The sequence below is a fragment of the Diabrotica virgifera genome, chromosome 1 (assembly GCF_917563875.1).
Source record: "Diabrotica virgifera virgifera chromosome 1, PGI_DIABVI_V3a".
NCBI classification, from domain to species: Eukaryota; Metazoa; Arthropoda; class Insecta; order Coleoptera; family Chrysomelidae; genus Diabrotica; species Diabrotica virgifera.
The window spans coordinates 216,058,301-216,079,436 of record NC_065443.1 but is presented as its reverse complement, the minus strand read 5'-3'; the positions used below and the strand labels follow the sequence as shown (position 1 = coordinate 216,079,436).

Genomic DNA, 21,136 nt, shown 5'->3' with positions numbered 1-21,136 from the left:
CTATTGAGACTAGTTTAGGTTATGTAGTCATGGGCTCAGCTGCACCAAATTTTGAAAAAATCCACACATATTTGTCTTTCGTCTGTAACCCTTTGTTGAATTTAGATTCCTTGGTCGAAAGAATGTATGAATTAGAGGATTTGCCCACTGTTACTAATAGTTCATCAGAAGATGAAATTTGTGAAAATTTATTTTTAGAAAATGTATGTAGAGATGCAGATGGTAGATACACAGTTTCATTGCCGTTCCAAAATGATCCTAATGTACTGGGTGATTCTTTTGTTCTTGCTAAAAATAGATTGTTGTCCTTAGAAAATCGCCTAGCACCAAACCCAGAACTTAGAAAACTTTACTGTGATATCTTTCAAGACTATTTAGACCAAAAGCACATGAGTTTAGTTCCCATCCAAACCATTGATTCGTTGTCGTATTATATTCCCCATCATTGTGTTTTTAAATCAGATAGCCCTTCCACTCCTTGTAGAATAGTCTTTGATGCCTCTATGAAAACTAGTAAAGGACCGTCATTAAATGAAATTCTTTATAAAGGTCCAAAATTACAAAATAATCCTACCACAATATTGTTGAATTTTCTTCTTTTTCCAATCGCAATTGTCGCTGATTTGAAACAAATGTATAGGCAGGTTAAAGTGGTTGAATCTCATTGTTCGTTTCAAAGAGTTTTGTGGAGATTTGATACCAATGATCCTATTTCTATTTTCCAATTAAATACTTTAACTTTTGGAGTAAAAGCCTCACCATATCTTAGTCTCAGGGTAATAAAACAATTATGTAATGACGAATCTAAAAGTTTTCCTGATGCTATCATCCCAATTTTAAGAGATATGTATGTAGACGATTTTATTAGCAGTTTTCCAAATGTTTCTGAAGCTATAGTTACACACACTCAGTTAGTGAATTTGTTTCAAAAAGGTGGTTTTAAATTAACCAAATGGATGTCGAACTCGAACGATCTACTATCAACAATCCCCGAACCCCTTCAATTGGTCAAAACCAAACAATTTGATAAGTCAGTCTCCAAAGTGTTAGGATTGCAATGGGAAGAAAAATGTGACAATTTTAGTTTTGGGTTAGAAATACCCTCATCGACCCGTTGTACAAAAAGAAACATGCTCTCACTTGTTGCTCGTATGTTTGATCCCTTGGGATTCCTATCTCCTATAACCCTCTTGCTTAAAATTTGGATAAAGAAACTTTGGACTCTAAAGGTAGATTGGGATAGTACCGTACCAAAAGAAATCGAAATAGCATGGGAAAAGTTTCAAAATGAATTTCATGTCCTATACAAAATACAAATTCCACGCCATATAGCAGTTACACCTAATTCGTCGTTGTCTTTTGTAGGATTTTCAGACGCAAGTGCTGCTGGATACGCAGCCATTGTTTATTCCAGGGTTGTTAATTGTACAGGTCAAGTTAAAGTTACTTTACTGTACTCTCAATCTAAAGTATCTCCAATGTCTAAAATAACTCTTCCTCGATTAGAGCTTTGTGGAGCGCTTCTTCTCTCAAAGCTTCTTTCACATGCTATTGAAACTTATTCTCCTAGACATAATATTGATAAAATTTTTGCCTTAAGTGATTCCATGATTGTATTAAATTGGATAAAGTCCTCAGAGAAAAATCTCAAAATATTTGTTCAAAATAGAGTTGTTACAATTCATAAGATGGTTCCGTCAGAGTATTGGTTTTTTGTTCCTGGAAAGGAAAATGTTGTTGATTGCGCCTCTCGAGGTTTGTTTCCTTCTTCGTTAGTCAACCATTCCACATGGTTTACTGGTCCAAATTGGTTACTGTTGGAGCCAGAATATTGGCCTATTCAGTCTGTCAACGGACAGGAAATTATGATTTGTGATTCTGAATATAGATCACAAACCTTCTTTGGTAATGTCACTCGTGTAATTTCTCCGCTGTATACTCTTATTGAATATTTTTCCAGTTGGTCGAAACTTTTAAATTCCACAGTATACGTATTGAGATTTCTTAGAAAATTGTCTTTAAATAAACGGATATCTCTATTTGATTTAAAAATTGCAGAAATTGAATTAATTCGAGCTGTCCAGCAAAAGCATTTTTCTGAAGAATATAAAGCCCTTTCTCAAAATCTCGTTGTAAAATCTTCCATACGTCGTTTGAATCCATTTATTGAAAATGGAATAATTAGAGTAGGTGGACGTTTGTCCAACTCCCAATGTAGTTTTGAACAAAAACATCCGATTTTGTTGCCCAAAGCCGATCCTTTAACCATTTTGTTAATAGATTATTTCCATAAATTGCATTTACATGCTGGAGCGTATTTGTTGCAAAATCTTCTGAGAACAAATTATTGGATACTATCTAGTCGTCAGGCCATCAGAAATAGAATTTGGAGATGTAATCGTTGTTTTCGTCTTAATCCTAAACCTACCTATCCTATGATGGCTGACTTACCCGCCGTAAGAGTCAATCAGGCAAAAGCCTTTTTACACACTGGTGTAGATTATACTGGTGCGTTTTCCATTACTATAGGAAAATATCGTGGCGTAAAAACTCAAAAGGCTTACGTATGTTTGTTTGTTTGTCTAAGTACGAAAGCCATACATCTTGAATTAGCCTCCTCGCTCTCTACAGATTGTTTCTTAGCCACTTTCAAAAGATTTTTATCTCGTCGTGGAAATTGTAAGGTTTTATATTCAGATAATGGCACAAATTTTGTGGGTGCCAAGAGAGTCCTCGATGAAATATATCAATTAACTACTTCAAAAACTTATAAAGATGCATTCCAACAGGAACTTAATAATACCAAAATTTCTTGGAAAATGAACGTACCTTATGGCAGTCACTTCGGTGGTATTTGGGAAAGCAATATAAAAAGTGTAAAACTTCATTTAAATAGAGTTGTGGGGAATCAAATCCTTACTTACGAAGAATTTTTAACTGTTCTGACACAAATCGAGTGTCTTTTGAATTCGCGTCCTCTTTGTGTTCAAAGTAACGACCCTGAAAATCCAGTCGCGCTGACTCCATCGCATTTTTTATGTACAGAACCTTTAGTGTCATTACCCTCGATGGATATTGATCTTGATAAAAATATGAGTACTTTGAAAAGATATAAATTATTAGATTGCATTGTTCAACATTATTGGAAAAGATGGCATTCAGAATATTTGTCTTCTATGCAGTCTCGTTTAAAATGGAACACTAACTCGAACCCTCCCAAAGAGGGAATGGTAGTTATAATAAAAAATGAAACTATCCCACCTTTACAGTGGCCTCTGGCAGTCATAGAGACTTTGTATCCTGGAAAAGATGGGATTGTTCGAATCGTAAAAGTGCGAACCAAGCACAGTAGTTACATGCGCCCAGTCGTTAAACTGTGTCCTCTACCCAGTCAATAAACTGGAGAGGATTTTTTTATTTTATTTGATAGTTAAAATTTTAGTTTAGGGTGATGGGTTCATGTGCAGACTTAGCATATTAAAATTAAATTAGTTTTCGTTGATTTTTCGTTTATTTTAAAAATAAACTCGGGGGGCAGGATGTTTTGGCCTCATTAAATTTATTTCATTCGAAGTACCTGGCCTATTTTCTTGCCCAGATATTGTACTAAATTTTTTGTTTTCTCTTTAATTACCTTTCGTTAGTACTAACTAGTCGTGGTCGTCAATAAGTAAGAACAAATTGAATTGTTAAGTCGTTTCCTGTAGTTATCAAGTGTCGCCAAAAAACGCCGGTTTCAGTTATAGTAAAAAATAAATTAACCCTTTCTCCCTCCTTCCTTCACCTTACTAATAACTGAAGACTTCTCGACCTACCAGTTAAAATAAGGTAAGAATTTTTTTGTTATTATTTCCATACAGTCCGCTTTAAATTCGATTGCGTAATAGACCAGCATAGCCCAATCGCCACCCCAATATTATTTTAATTATCTATTCATAATTAGTGTGACCAACTCCAAGTCAGTCCAATTCGGGACAAGGCTGAAAAAAAAAACCTAAAATCCGGGACTTTTCAATGAAAATCGGGCCATTTTTTTTAAATATAGAACTTTGATATCATTTTGTTGATTATATTATATAATCAAGATTATTATATATACCAACATTTTTATGTTGAAAAACATTTTTTTGATTGGATGGGTTGTAATGATAATTACATTTTTGTTAGTTTTTGATGTCTCGACTTCCAAAGTGGAAATCGTTCTCAAAAAGGGAAAAATTAGAAAATTTAACTGATGTTGGATTTCCATGTAGGTAAATAAAACCTTAGGTTGATATAAAAATATAATTATCATTATTTGATATTCATGTTTTTGAATCGTCTTTCAGAAGACGATAATTAAAATACAGAAACGAGAAAAGTCCAGGGTTTGAGTTTTTGTAGAACTGTAATACCACGATATATTATAATGCAAGCGTTTTGGATGTGATATTAGAATTACACTCTAGAAATCGTCGACTTTTTTTTTCGTCCCACCAATTCAATTTGATGTGAATTCTTAGAGGAACAACGTATTCAAAATTTCACGATAGAATCTTACCAAAACGTTGAAAATTCGGATGGCCCGGAAGCCTTGCCCTGGACACGACTTCGTAATTCGGGCCATGTCCCGGATTTTTCGGGCTAGTTGGTCACACTATTCATAATACATAATCTCTAATTTTACTGTAAAGGAATAAAAATAAAGCTAAAACTTTGCATATCTATCTATGTTCTTTTTCTATTCTAACAAAATGGTGCTTTATTATAGGCCAAATCGCCTCTAATAGGTGAAAGACGGCCCACGGCCCGTAGGACGCCAAATAGAATTCTATTTTGCTGACGTCACAAAATAGAATTTCATAATGGGAGAATCGACGGTTGCTAGGCAACGTGACGTCACTAAAATATAATTCTATTTGGCATGCTCCCGCACCTGCTTCTTTGTGATAAATAGGTGACAAAGTCTTCTTCGTTCGGTGTTATATTACATACGTCCCCCTAAAATTGGCAAATCATTGACGAGTTGTTCATGGTCTTCAGATAATCGGAATACTTATTTTGTACTGCGTATTCCTGCCCAATCGCGAATGTTCTTGAGCCTTGACATCTGTTTCCTTTCAATTCCTCTGCGGCCTTAAAACATTTCACTATAAGCTGAAGGATTCTGTACCGGTCTCCTCTGAGAACATGCCCTAGGGATGATAAATTCTTCTTGCAGTACCGTCTCCTATCGGAGGTTGGCTACCATCACAGCAATCTTAACTTTGTTGGCTGCAGCTCTGAACAACTGTATTGAACTGCACCCATACCACTCTCTTAAATTTCGCAACCAGGAAATCCTCCTACGTCCCACATTTCTCTTCCCTGAGATTTTTCCTTGGATGATGAGTCTTAGCAGAGTACTTTTCTCCTCTCATTATGTGGCCTAGATATTTCAGTTTTTTCGTTTGTATGGTTTTTATGACTTCGCATTCCTTCCCCATCTTCAGCAGAACATCTTGATTTGTTACTCTTTCTGTCCATGGTATTTTCCACATTCTCCTGTAACACCACATCTCGAATGCCTCAATGTTTTTGATGTTTGTCTTTTTCAGCGTCCAAGATTCCATGCCGTACAGCAGAACGGAGAAAACATAGCACCTCAACATTCTTGTTCTCAAGTTTATATTTATGTCCCGGCTGCATAGGAACTCTTTCATTTTGACAAACGATTGTCTCGCTATCTCTATTCGCCTCTTGATTTCTCTTGTCTGGTCATTAGTATCAGTGAAGCCAACCCCTAAATATTTTTAGGACGTAACTCTTTCAACTGGCTGATTATTTATTGTTAAATTCACATTGGTGTATAGTTTCTTCGTTACAATCATGAATTTAGTCTTTTTGATGTTCAGTTTTAGACTATATTTATTGGTATGAGTGTTTATGAGATGATAAATTATTACTTCCTAATTAGTTGACATGAACAAATTATCATCATCATCAATGGTGCTACAGCCCTATGAAAGAGCCTCGACCTTCCCAAGTCTATTACGCCAGTCAGTCCTATCCATTGCCAACCGTTGCCAGTTTGCTGCGCCTATTTTTCTCCCATCCTCATCTACACCATCCTTCCATCTAAGTTTTAGCCTACCCCTATTTCTACTTCCCACAGGTTGTGACATAAGGATTCTTCTAGGGAGGTTGTTATGCTGTGATCTTGCTAGATGTCTTGCCCAAATTTGATTTGACAAATATTTTGGAAAAGGTTTAAAGAAATAACATGCAAGGTATTTTTAATCAGTTTTTTTTTTATTTGTATAATTAACGTACATAGTGCAAATTAAAACCAAATGCTGAATGTATTTTTGACACATGTAGAACAAAAGGTAAACATTCATATTACAATTTTTCCGTTAATTTCAGCATTTCAACAGAAACCGAAAATTATTACCAAAAAAATAATAAAAATCCTGTTTACAAAATAGTTTAGCTGCTAATGGTTCATTTTAGCACAAAATTTTGTTTCATTTTACAAAATAAAGCACTATCTTGAGGTTTTTTTATTTAAATATATACACAACATTAAGACCAGGTAATTTTCATATATATACAAAAATTGGTTATTTTTTATTTTAATTAATAGTATTTTTTTAATTACAGAATGGTGAACGCATATCGATAATTTTTTGGTCAATATTTTTTTTAACATTAATAAGAAGCTTGTGAGTAGGTATAACAAATGTCAAAAATAATATTTTTTAGGTTTGCGTCAATTATTTTTATTGCTACTTATTTCTTTCAAAATGTCTTTTATAGGGGTAGAAAATTTGGTGATAAATATATTTCCAATAAAGTGTCCAGTAAGATTGTAACCTGGCACCAAACACCACTGGATAATTCATGACAAAATATAATACCATATACAAGTTGCTATTTTTACTGTGAATAAGCCACAATTTTACTTTAAAATAAGTTTATTTTGACATTTTCGATTTCCACTTCGGGACTTGTTCCCCAAATACGTATTAGTATGATATTATACAGTGCTAACCAAAAGTTTAGCACTGTATATCTGGACCTCGGGGGTAAACAACATTATGTCGATATGGTGTTATTTAGAATAAGTTCCTTTAATCCACTTATATCATTTTATTAGTTGGATTATACAATGATCTTTTTCAAACAATTATGTCATATATAAGATTTTTATAACATTTAAAGTGCTCTACTGCACAGTTGCTAGAAATGACATAAGTGTAGTTTATCTCTGAGGTCCTGATATACAAAAGGGAGGAAATAAAGGACGTAGGCGTCTTAAATATTTATAATAGGTGACGTAATAGTGACAGATGACGTTACAGAGCCACTTTGACCGATAATTTTAAATGGGACCTTATGACAAGAAGTGACATCTCGTTTGGATTGAAAATACCTATTCAGTCATAATTTTATTTTAAGTTGATTTTGATGAATAAATGAAATATATATTAAAATTGTAGTTTCGCGTTTAATTAATAAAGATTCAAACGTCCGCCAATGAATATTTGTCAAAAACGTTGACGTTGACATAAAAACAATTAGAGAATTGAAAAACGTCAACTTTTTTGAATAAATTATAGGCGAACGTTTAATTCTTTATTAATTGAATGTGAAACTACATTATTAGTATTTATTCAATTTATTCATCAAAATTAACTTAAACCCAAAAAAATTAGTATGACTGAATAGATATTTTCAAAACCTTTCAAACAAGATATCACTTGACATAATGTCCCGTTTAGAATTATCGGTCAAAGTGGCTCTGAAACGTCATCTGTCGCTATTACGTCACCTGTTATAACTATTTTTGAGGCTTACATCCGTTTATTTCCTCCCTCCAAATTTCACTATCATAAGTATAACTGTTCAAAAGATACCGGGAGAAACGACTTTTGGCTAGCACTGTATATATGTGATACCAACATTACTTTTTAGCTACAATTTTGAGTACGATGATACAAGATATTTCTAGAACAAATAGAAATAGACGTTGGAACATTCTACGGAAATCAAACTTAGGGCGAGGAGGAAGGAGAAATGCAATGACATGAAAAGGGGGCTATTGGCAATTGTCAAATGGTTTCGTCAATTGTGATTGACGAAATAGGGCATTTAATCGATTCTCATTTGTTTCGGGAACTTGTCATGTGTCATATAATACATTCATGTGACAGATGACAAGTGCCCGAAACAAATAAAAAACTATTAAAAGCCCTATAGCAAAAACCGGAATGTTCTAATCTAATACATTAACTGCTTCCCAATCACTATAAGCTTAATTCTATTGAACTTGTATGTTCTCAAATGAACGGTTCTGTGACAATGAAAAACACCACACATAAAATGGAAGTAGTTTCGAAATATCTTGAACAAGTACTTAAAAAAAACAATTGCTTCAACCGAAATAAAGCAAACTACAATTTGTTTAATAAATGATAAAAACTGCTAAATCAATTAACTGGTATTTAATTGCATTTAATTAAAATTTATAAAAAATCTTGTTTTTGGCATTTGTATGTTTAAAATTATTAGTCAAGACGATTTTGTAAAAGGCATAAAGTAAAAATAACCAGAATTAGAGTGTTATGCATAAGATTCATATAATTATCAATGAACCCGATTTTCGAATCGAATAGCGTAGCATTTGGTTAGATCGAGCTTTCAATTCTCTTTGAGAGATCATCTTCAGATTTTGATAACTCGATACAACAAAATGCAACCAACAGCATTGAATAAATTTGGCAGCCATTTTTATAATAATATTAATCTTAGTAATAATTTTCATTTTAATAAACATGAAGCATTTCAGATTAAACCAGTACATTAGACGATATGTGTTTTGATTTCTTTATTTAATTAGCAAACACATTATTTTCTGCTACTTAAATTTTATAAGATGACCGTTTAACTTATCATCATTGAGTTCCACGTTAAATAAAGTATAAAACAGTGTCTTGTCAAAGGACCCCGCAGAAACCTTATGGGAATGGCTCTCTGTCAAATGCTCTGAAACTTTGGGTTCTGCTAGTCCTTGATGTGTAGAACAAAAGACTCAATGGGCGCATAGCTCAAAAAAATCATGGTTTTAAGATATAAGCCTCTGAAGTTATAGGTACAGTGAGGATGTTTGAGTTGGAATAAATTCAATTCCTCGAGAATGGACGACTCTGAAGATACATTACAAATCAGGTAGATTTTTATTTTTAAATTATAACTTTTTTGCATATATTATATCATACTAGTGACATCATCCATCTGGGCGTGATGACGCAATCGATGATTTTTTTAAATAAGAATAGGGGTCGTGTGATAACTCATTTGAAAGGTTATTAAATTCTCTATTCAATAATATAAACGTTAACAATATTATTTATACAGGGTGCCCAAAATTTTTTTTTGAATTAAATTATTTGAGACAAAAAGAAGAATGTATATCATTTATTTAATTCGAAATACATTTTACTGTTGTTCGAAAACAGGAAAAAATGTTTATTTGATAAATAGATATTGTTTTTAGCTTAAATTCAATATTAAAGCTGCCACCCACCTGTCTCTTAGCAGTTTGAACATTTAATTAGAATTTGATATAATTAGAATTTGAACTTAGTCAACAAAGCATATTTTATGTTTCTATGTTAAACTTTAGAGATTTTTTGATAACTTGACGAATATTAAGAATGTGTTCCAACGTAGAATGAAGTAAACACTTCTGTTGTATATAGGTATATTATAAATTTATTAAAAAATTTTAAAATTCATCCACAAGGGAGTGGTTGTACAAAACGTTTTCGGTCAAACTGACCATCCTCAGTGTAAACCTGGAAATAAGTGAACCACTTAGATTGAAATGCAAAAGGGTGAAATTTTGACAGTTAAAAAAGAAAATGTGGTTACTTACGTCCAGTGTACAAGTAATTGAAACTAGCCACTTGAATAGGTGTAAAACCTCAAAATAACATTATTGCTACATTATGAGCTGTATAGTAATCGACAATAAGTCGATGTCTTAAGATTAAAAATGTATCACATGTGGATGTATGTCATCCTTGCTCGGAATTAGCACAAGGTTGTGATCAGGTGAGAGGTTAACAACCAACTGATTAGACAGATTGGTGCCTGAAAATTCATGACAAGATGTCAAAGAAGATAGGTGGATTTCTCAAATGTCAACCGAAAAATTTTTGACAATGTGCATTAATATTTAACTTAATTATTCAATTGTGAATATGCAACTATTAAATTTGTTTGATATGAATTCTAAATTGTAAATAAAGGTTAATAAGCTATAATGATATATTCATTAGTGCACCGTAAACAAAAGCAAAATTCTACTCATATGCTGTGACGTCATAGACTGTTTGTCTACTGTATAGGACTGATAATAATTATATTAATTTGAGCAAAGTTATAATGAATGAATATTATTGAAAATTATATAGAAAATTTTTAAAATTTTTTTATCAAAATATGATATTTTAATAGAGTAGCAGCTGTAGAATTGGAAGTAATGCCAATAGTGAATGGTCGGTTGCATATGTTTCAGGGAACCAACGAATATAATGAGAAAATACCAATCTATAGATCTGTAATGTGAATTATTGGAGGTATTAAAGGAAATGATATTAAAAAAAAAAAAAAAAAAAAAAAAAAAAAAAAAAAAAAAGGGAAGTGGAATTGAAAAAATGTATGTACATATCTTAATCAAGAAATCTTCTCTAAAAATATTTTGTTATGACTGAATGTAAAGAGTTTGTCCCAGTTAAAGAGTTAAAATTAAAAAATAAATCTCAGCTATCAACATTTAATAAATTTACTTAATATCAACTTTGGTCAATACAATATTCAATCTAGAATTTCAATAGTTTAATATGTGACATATTCTTTTTACATTTAGAGCTTACAATCAAAATTAATTTTCTTCTTTGATCAAAACATGTACATTTCTTTCAGCGCAGTTTTCCTAATTTAATATCAGTCTTTATCCATTTAACAATTCACACAATTTAATTTCAAAACAGTAATTATATTTCATTTATTTGTCCACTGAACATAGGCAACTTACCTTATCACCTTTTTAATAATTTTTCTAAATTTAGATTTTCAATAGTTCTATGGGGACAAACTCTTTACATTCAGTCATAACAAAATATTTTTAGAGAAGATTTCTTGATTAAGATATGTACATACATTTTTTCAATTCCACTTCCCTTTTTTTTTTTTTTTTTTTTTTTTTTTTTTTTTTTTTTTTTTTTTTTTTTTTTTTTTAATATCATTTCCTTTAATACCTCCAATAATTCACATTACAGATCTATAGATTGGTATTTTCTCATTATATTCGTTGGTTCCCTGAAACATATGCAACCGACCATTCACTATTGGCATTACTTCCAATTCTACAGCTGCTACTCTATTAAAATATCATATTTTGATAAAAAAATTTTAAAAATTTTCTATATAATTTTCAATAATATTCATTCATTATAACTTTGCTCAAATTAATATAATTATTATCAGTCCTATACAGTAGACAAACAGTCTATGACGTCACAGCATATGAGTAGAATTTTGCTTTTGTTTACGGTGCACTAATGAATATATCATTATAGCTTATTAACCTTTATTTACAATTTAGAATTCATATCAAACAAATTTAATAGTTGCATATTCACAATTGAATAATTAAGTTAAATATTAATGCACATTGTCAAAAATTTTTCGGTTGACATTTGAGAAATCCACCTATCTTCTTTGACATCTTGTCATGAATTTTCAGGCACCAATCTGTCTAATCAGTTGGTTGTTAACCTCTCACCTGATCACAACCTTGTGCTAATTCCGAGCAAGGATGACATACATCCACATGTGATACATTTTTAATCTTAAGACATCGACTTATTGTCGATTACTATACAGCTCATAATGTAGCAATAATGTTATTTTGAGGTTTTACACCTATTCAAGTGGCTAGTTTCAATTACTTGTACACTGGACGTAAGTAACCACATTTTCTTTTTTAACTGTCAAAATTTCACCCTTTTGCATTTCAATCTAAGTGGTTCACTTATTTCCAGGTTTACACTGAGGATGGTCAGTTTGACCGAAAACGTTTTGTACAACCACTCCCTTGTGGATGAATTTTAAAATTTTTTAAAATTTTTTAATAAATTTATAATATACCTATATACAACAGAAGTGTTTACTTCATTCTACGTTGTCTTAACAAAGGTATACAGCCAACTACAGGGTTTACCCTTTTAATGTTTTAAGAATGTGTTCCTCTACGTGGGACGAATCCGCATTGTTCTTGGGGAATTTGTGGTAAGAGAATTGATTCTAGTCTCGAGTCTTTCATTGATGATGGTTAGAAGTACTTACTTTATGCGTGTGCAAAGAATCATCACGCGAATTTTAATGATTTCTCAAAATTATGTGCATTTATTTTTAACAATTTTTTTCGCATTTGTTAGTGTTTTTGATTTATTTCTATAGATGTATTGTAAACTAGTATGAAATAACATACATATACTGAAAATAGTCATACATACATTCTTGCTCCCAAATTAAAATGAAAATCAAAGTATAAGTTGTATTGACTTTGTGCCTTTTAAATTGTGAGACTTCCACCAGGAAAGCCATTAAAACACTTATATGTGAATCACACGTTACTCTACAAGAGCACGTTTAACAATCCAGTGACTCGTTAAAAAAATATTTTTTACAAACTAATAATGAATAAGTATGCGAAGAATAAAAAAAATAAGAACGATAGGATAGATATTCGTTTGTAAATCAAACCAAGTATTTTCTAATAACAAAATTAATATAATATTATACAGTCTAAGACAGACGCAGTACAGGATATGTCAATGTATAAAGAGGAACTGGTAAAAAAGGGTCAGTAAGTTATAGTATCCGAATCTAGGTCGACCTTCAACCATCTTTTTACCGGATGAAACCGGTTGCCTATCAAAATATGCTCATAACTATCCAACGGGGAACATAGGGTTTGAAATCAACATTTCAAGAATTTGTTATTTCTTTTAAAGTATGGTAAAATTATTTAATTTTTAAATTAAATATGCATATTCAGTAAAATTCAAAGAATATTAAAGAAAAAGACTGTGTGTACTTTGTACGCACGTAAGAAGTTATACTTCTATTACATGATTTCAACGAAATCAATATACTTTAAACAGTTTATTTATATTTAATTTAAATATTAAACTAATTTTAATACTTACTACTTTCCAAAAATTTTTATTAAAACAATACCAAAAATTAAAAAAATTAAAGAATAAAACACACACAAACACATTGAAAAATGCCACAAAGAAATGATTTCTGAACAATAATTGTTGCCAAAAATTTTAACTAAATACGTATTTTCTGAAAAAATTATATAATAATATACATACAATCATAAAATGTATAAAAAAAATAAAAAAATAGTAACTTGCATTGGGGATCGAACCCGCTTCCCGTCGATCCCGCCGATTGAAAATCAAAGCGCTTTCCCACTGAGCCACCTTCGCGTATCTGTCATGTGGGAATATACACAAACTGAACGTTTACACCATAAACTTTTTGACAGTTGTTTATTACTTATATGAATTTAAACAAATTAGTTTCATTTTTGTGGAATTAAAGGACTATTTTGTGGAATCACAATATATTAGGTGAATATTGGTAGAAATTTTGATGAAGGTGATCAAATTATGTAAATCAAAGCATTACATACTATTTTGGTAGGTTCATTTTCAATTTTCCAAATAGGTAGGTACCTATGTAATTTTTTATTAGGATACTGAAACATTACAATTATTACGTACCTGTCGCTTTTAAAAACTATTTAAAAAGTCACTACAATTATAAACTTGCTTTTTTCTCTGCCATCACAACAATAAAAACTAATATACAATTTTTTTATGGCACCTAAAAAATGGATTTTGTAAAAATGGATTGCGGAATGTCAAACAAAAAATTCAAAACGATTTTATTGACTTATGAGTTTCTCGAGGTAACGCTGTCTAGTTTTTTTAGTTTGAATGATTTTTCACTATTCTATATTTTGACACTATTTGTGATTTTTGCAAAAAATAAGCATAAAACAAAAAATATCTCGACAGCGTTACTTCCAGAAATGTCTAAAGAAAATATATATACAAAATTTCAGGTGGCTCGGCCAGTAGTTTTAGAGTTACAATGTCCACCGTCTTCGAAAAAAAGCAGTTTTGAGAAAAACGCGTTTGAAGTTTTGTCAACGGAAAATTGTTTTTAAATCGCAGAGTAATTTACAAAAGAGAATGGGAACAGCTATTGACCGTTTCTCACTACACCTGCTGCGCAGGTGTATTGAGCACTGGCGCGAACCTGCTGCAACGCGAGTCGAAGGTAGGGATATTCAACGTTCTGTATATTCCGGTAATTTTGCTCTGATCAATCTGAAATTTTGCATATATTTTCTTGAGACATTTCGTGAGGTAAAGCTGTCGAGATATTTAGTTTTATGCTTATTTTTGTTTAATAAATATTATGTTGATTTTCACGATTTTTTGCAAAAAAATTCGTTGTTTTGAATTCTGAGTGATACCAAAAAGTAAAAAATCGTTAAAACTAAAAAAACTCGATAGCGTTACCTCGAGACACTCATAAGATAATAAAATATTTTCGAATTTTTTGTTTCACATGATCTAATGCTGAGTTCTGATGTCCACCACAAATTCCCTTTTTTGAGGTGTCTTTAAAAATTTTTCACGGTTGGCTTATTTTTCAATATTTTTTCTTAAATATTCTTTGAATTGTAATCAATATGCTTATTTAATTTAAAAATAAAATAATTCTTTAATACTTTAAAAAATTCACAAAAATGTACTTGATTTCAAACTCTACGTCCCCCCTTAAGGATAGCTATGAACGTATTTTGATAGGCAACCCATATGCAAGTCGTATTGTTCTATGTATGGAATTTAATAAAAAAATGTTTCATCCGGTAAACAGATGGGTGAAAGTCGAACTAGATTCGGATCTTAGACTATTACATAATAAATAGATATGCGATTGGAACGAAGTAAGTGTTACTTATTTATCATACAGAATCAATCACTTCTCTCTATGTGTGGTATAACGGTTCAAAAGTGCTTCATTATAATATATCACAAAATAAGCACGGAAAATTATTGATTCAGTTCCTTACAAATACATTAAATTAAAAAGATTTTCTTATACATTTTTATAGGTTTTAATATACAAGAACAGTAGTTATAATACCTTATTGCTACCTAAAAATGTTTTATACAATTTTAAAATGTATTTTAACTATTATGTTTATTGTATTATTGTTATTGGGACCGTGCAAGTTCGGAAAAGCGACACCTGGTTTCTACGCTCTGCACTTTTATTCGCACTTTTAATTATATTGGTCAATCATATGGTCCTGGATACTGGATAATTGTCAAGGCCATAGTCCAAAAAAATAATAAGAAGAAAAAATAAGATTTAGGTTATGTTATTAAAACGTAAATAATTGTATGTAGTAAATAAAATTAGTTATTAAAATGCAGTACTGCAAGCAAAATACAATTAATTAAATTTACCTTTATATAATAATTGCATATCATATCAATATTGTGGAGCAATATATAATTTTTCTTCTTAAATGACAATAGGTATGAAATGTACACTTCGCGTCATATAAAACTGGTACACTTTTTTTTCCCAATGTAAACCTGTGTTCAGACTGACAATTATTGTTCGTGAATGACTTCGTCGTTGCCATCACAAATAACGGAATTGCACTAAATCTAAATACAAAAAAATAACATTTAAAATGTATATTTCGAATTGTAAAAGTTATTCATTTTGTATTAATTTCAAATTAAATTTTTAATTTTTCCAGTATGTTTTACTTATTCTACACAACTTAATGCAGTTTTGTCATTGTCATTTGACATTAAACATAATAATTTAAAGTCATGTCAAGATTTATTATCTATCATTATTTTTGAATTGAAATATTTTCATAAATTATAATAAAACACGAATCAATGTATATGGATACTTAATTGAGATGACGGAAAATTACAATTGTTTTAGTTTTTAGTATATTAAAAAATGCGGTCTGTCGCACAGCCCCATTTTTACCTAGTTTGATATAATATTTTCGTTGAACTGGCAACGTTGCCCTAGAAATTGGAATGACACTTGTGACAAGATCAACTTACACAACTTGAAAAACACGATTTTCGGTTATAAGAGTTGTACCAGTTTTTTTTTGACGCGAAGTGTACGTCAATTTGACAATTTCAATTGACAATATGAATTATTTAAGAAAGTTGCAATTTTTCTGCGCTATTCGCGCACGATCGTTTCGCGTATCCCTTTAAGTACTTGCACACCGCGAATAGTCGGTTCGCTAAACTCAGACACAACTGGCTAGTGATTTTAGTAAGTAATTTTGACAATTTGGTAAAATTGGCAAAAAAATAATTACTAAATAGTTAATAATTACTAAATAATTAATAATTTTGCCAATTTTGGCAAAATTGGACAAAAACAAAAAAATTACCGACTAAAATCACTAGCCAGTTGTGTCCGAGTTTAGCGAACCGACTATGCAATCAATTTAAACAAAAATCTTATGAGAAATAACAGGCATTTTTAGGAAAAAAGACTTCTCAAAAATATCAAAAAGTAACATCATAATAGATTATCAAGAACTATGTAATACCTAGTAAATATATTATAGTTCCCTTCTCTGATGATCGTCACTTAGATGCTAATAATGGAATACACACTAAGCTGCACCGCCAATATTTGACTCAGAAATGAAATATACGATCTCAAGTTTAAAAAATGTTTTCAAAATAGTCATGATACCAATAATGACATACGCACAGAAACACTACCTGACAGAGAAACCAAAAAAATAATGCTAGAAACAGCAGAGATGAAAACCATTAGAAAAAAAGATGGTAAGACACTATGGGAGAGAGGTAGAAGTACAGATATACGACGGAGGTGCAAGGTGTAGAACATTAAGAACAGGGTAAGAAACAGAAGAGTAAATGTGGCTAAACCACATTTACTCGCGGACCACAACAAATAGAGTAGAGAAGACCACGGAAACGATGGAACGACAACTTACTGGAGGCACGATGAAAAACAGCCATAGAGCTACACAAAAGGAGGATTTGGTCTAATATTATTTTTTAGAGATGGAATTTATCTTGCATTATGTGCTATCCTTTCTTATTGTTCAAATACATTCTAAAAGTGTCATAACTAATTCTTAGCAAACGTAAACAATGACACATCCTGTCATAGTCTTTACGGCCTAATGGCAAAAAATATTCACAAAATGTTTATAATCGATTGAATTATTCTAAACCCAAAAATACATAGAAGCTTCATAGTCAATTTGATCTCTAACACACATTTCATTATTAAATAAATTGTCGATTCAAAGAAAGTTTGTTTGTATTAGGTACTCAATTTTTAATATTTTCAAAGAAACAATTTAATTTTTCATTATACCATGTATAGACTTTACTATTTCTTTGATAATATTGTCAAATAAATAACGAAAATAGAAACTTTATGTAAAATTTTGTCTTTCAATTTAAAATAAGTAATATCAATGTAACAAATTGTATCATAGGTTGATTTTCAAAGTACTAACAAGTTTCATATTAAGTGTATCTCTAAAATGATATCAGCATCTTTTGGGGGCATTCATCAAACGAGTTTATTTATCGATTTCGCATTAAATTTGATGACATGAAATCAACTTTATTATAAGAATCTCTTAGATAGAGATAGAATAACATTTTTATAATGTTGAAATGCAACAAAGAACAGTATTCAAATAATATCTGACAGCATAATGCAGTTATAGAAGCGACATATGATCCTATTCCATTAAACAAGACAATTCATTTCTTCCTGATCTGTGTTTTAAATTTGATAGAAGACTTAAAACACCTCTATCCACAAAGTGTGATCCACATGTGTGTGAGTGTACTACGAAAAATACTTGCTTGACTAATGTTAAAATAATGATCAGTAAATGCAAAAAATTATCAAGGAATGACTTTTATAAAGAAATTACTAATGTGATACTTATAAAAGATAACATAAGTCTAAAAACATAAATGCAGCCATGCTTTTGCCAACAAAATGGAACCATTTAATGACAATATTTAAAAATTATTTTTCATTAGATAATATATCAAAATTGCGATGACCTTGTTTTCAATACAAAACTGATTGCAAATTGGCAAAATATGGAATCAAGTTTTCAAAATAGTTGTAAACTATATTAGCAGCTGATAATAAGACAAATAACTTTTTTGGGCAAAATAACATAACAATGCACACTAAAAACCAAAACTCTCAAAGCAACAACTACATCCATATAGTTGGTAGTTCTATCCATCTATGCAGTCCATGATATCCATTTTTGAACGTCTGTTTTAAGCCAGAACGTCCAATTGGAACTGGTTTGCATTTTCAAACCAAGATATTTCATCCCCTCCTCTACTTATTTTGTTTGGTTTCTAGTATGTCTCCCTGTTTAATCAGTTTTTTTTTGTCTTTTACATGCACTCTACATCTTCCGTCCCATTGTAATATTTTTCCTATATCTTAGCATACAGATACAGTGATTTTAACCCAAGCACCTAACGAGTCAAGTCACGAGGGAAAGAAGCATATAACAAGAAAAATTTATCATGAATTACAAATGTTGGAAATTGGTATGAAATAACATGTAGCGCTTGGGTCAAAAGTGAACAGATGTAAAATTGCAGTGATGATCGATCATCTAGCCTCAAAAGTTCACTGCTGAACATCGGCCTTTTCCTCTTGTTTCCAAACCTTTTTATCTTGCGCCGCTCTCATCCAATTTTTATTTAGCCTTTTTAGATGGTCAGTCCATCTTTTAGGTGGTCGCTGACGCTTCTCTTGTCTCCTCTAAATCTCCATTCCAATTACCTCTCCATCTGTCATTCTGAGTATGTGTCCTGCCCTTCTCCATTTTAATCTGACTATCCTTTCGATGATTTGGGTCAGGCCATGGAGTTTAAGGTGTCTACATTGTAAAGTGGCGTGCACCATATCATCCATGCTATGGCATGCTGGACGAGCCATACAGTCTGTAGTCAACACCCCGAAGTTTGAGCGGGAATACAAAATGTATCAATACTCATACGCTTATGAAACGCACCTGCCGGATCATAAGGGCCTTCACGTTTTACTCTTCTTCAACTTGTCTTGAGTAAAATATCTTTAATCTTTTCTATCTCTCTTGGCAAACTCTTGTTTCTTCCGACCCCGAGTGGCGATTAGGTTTCCGAAGGCAGACGGGTCACTCTACATTTCTTTCTACTGCATATTCTTTCCATATACACCTTATTTCCCTTCCCATCCTACCCAACAAAAATATGGAGAAAACCAGATGCAAAAAATCCAAACCAAATGCAAAAAAGTAAGTTAAGGTGGAAGCTATCGTGCTAAAAACTGAATGGTCGCACCTCACGCGGCCGCTAAACGATGTTCTTGGGACACCGGGCGAAATCCCATTGAATATTACACTTGTTCATGTACGCGAGGCTCTACAGGATCGACAACGGTCCCCAGCTGCTCGTGGGAATAAATATGAATACTCACTAACATGCAAAGCGAGCACAGTATTTAAATGCCAAAAACCCGACCACTGCAAACCAACCCTATTCAAAGTGCGTCAAAAAGATAAACCTCACATCGCCACATATAATGCTCGGTTATTCTCTACTGAAGAAAGATTCGAGGCCATTTATGATACTACAAAGGAGAAGAGGAATCGACCGTCAATTGATGGCCAACTTTACACTAAAGACGGAACTAAAAAACTTTTTATCAACTTTTAAAAACATTTGTCAAAAAATTCGTATATTAACTTATGAATTTGTAATTCATACATATAACTTGCTTTCTTTGAATCGACGCCTAAAGTTAAATGTAGTCTTGATACAAAAAATGGTAAATACTACCTACATACCATGGTATTATAAAAATTTTTGCACAATGAAAAGAACATTATCATTTTTTCTATTATACAACAAAATACACAAAGTCAGTCTAGATATGTACATTTAGTTCGTCATTTTTAGTGGTTTTCTTTTTGCAAATACTGCGAGATGTCCAAAATTCGAAATTTTGGTATTTTTCTGAATACCTCGCAAATGTTTAGTAGTAATTTTTATTTCCCATGGTTTTCACTTCGCTATGTTGCCGGGAAATCACATATTTGGGTTATGTTATAAATAGCTTATATCTGGTGAATATAAAAAAAATAAAAACTGTTGCTTTAACAGCTCATTAGGTTAATTTACAAATTTGAAAACATGTTAAGATGCTAGTTTGATATTGGCGGGCCTTACAGTATACAAGGATGGTAACTGGACCATTGCTAGGGTTTAAATGCGTATTCTAACGGCGGTATTTAACAAATTAATAGCTTATTCTGCGGTACTCATTTGATTGGTGTTAAGTTAACCTCGGTATTTTATGGGCTTTTTATATTAACTCAATGAATTTGGAGTCTATTTGAGGCCAATGTTGCGACTCCAATCACTGGAACTCGCTTATAATTGGAACTCGTAACCACTTGGTAAACAAAAACAAACATCACCGCTTGGTAAAAAATCTTCACTTTAGAAATTTTGTAGCAATTCAAACATACAATTCACACATAGAAAATCGTGACAATGACAACTGTCACAGCCCTCCTCATTCACTTTGTATTTACTGTGCTTCCCCAATTATATTTCTTCAGATTTGTTTCTGAAGAGATTGTTATTTTTCCTAATTATATTGCTCCAAAATAATGAAATGGTAGAGGCAACGCCAAGTGCGAAGGCGCTCATTTGCATCACCTCGCGCAAGTCAATTTTAAGAGATTTTGAAGTGGGTGATTGGTCTGGGAATATGAATTGGTCTGTCTGTCTCCTTTACCGAGATATCCTGCGTAGGCATCTCCCCCCAGGTCCTCTTTGGTCTATCTCTCCTACTATCAGCCATTTTTCGTATTGGGTGATGAACGCCTTGATTTTCAACATACTTAAACCATCTGAACCTCCCCCATCCTGACATCGATCAG

The 21,136-nt window shown here is 31.9% G+C and overlaps 2 protein-coding genes across 4 annotated transcripts in view; one reads left to right on the top strand and one right to left on the bottom strand.

Moving 5' to 3' along the window:
* Nucleotides 1-845: 845 nt before the first annotated feature.
* Nucleotides 846-6,629, top strand: LOC126892815 (uncharacterized). The gene is made up of 2 exons (XM_050662554.1): nucleotides 846-1,905; nucleotides 6,622-6,629. Exons 1-2 carry the CDS (start codon nucleotides 846-848, stop codon nucleotides 6,627-6,629), a joined length of 1,068 nt encoding a protein of 355 aa, XP_050518511.1.
* Nucleotides 6,250-21,136, bottom strand: part of LOC114326414 (casein kinase I) — a 230,179-nt gene continuing 215,292 nt past the window's right edge. For all 3 annotated transcript variants that reach the window (XM_028274774.2, XM_028274776.2, XM_028274779.2), the window contains one exon: nucleotides 6,250-21,136. This exon is cut by the window's right edge. The gene's annotated coding sequence lies outside the window, so the exon portion shown is untranslated.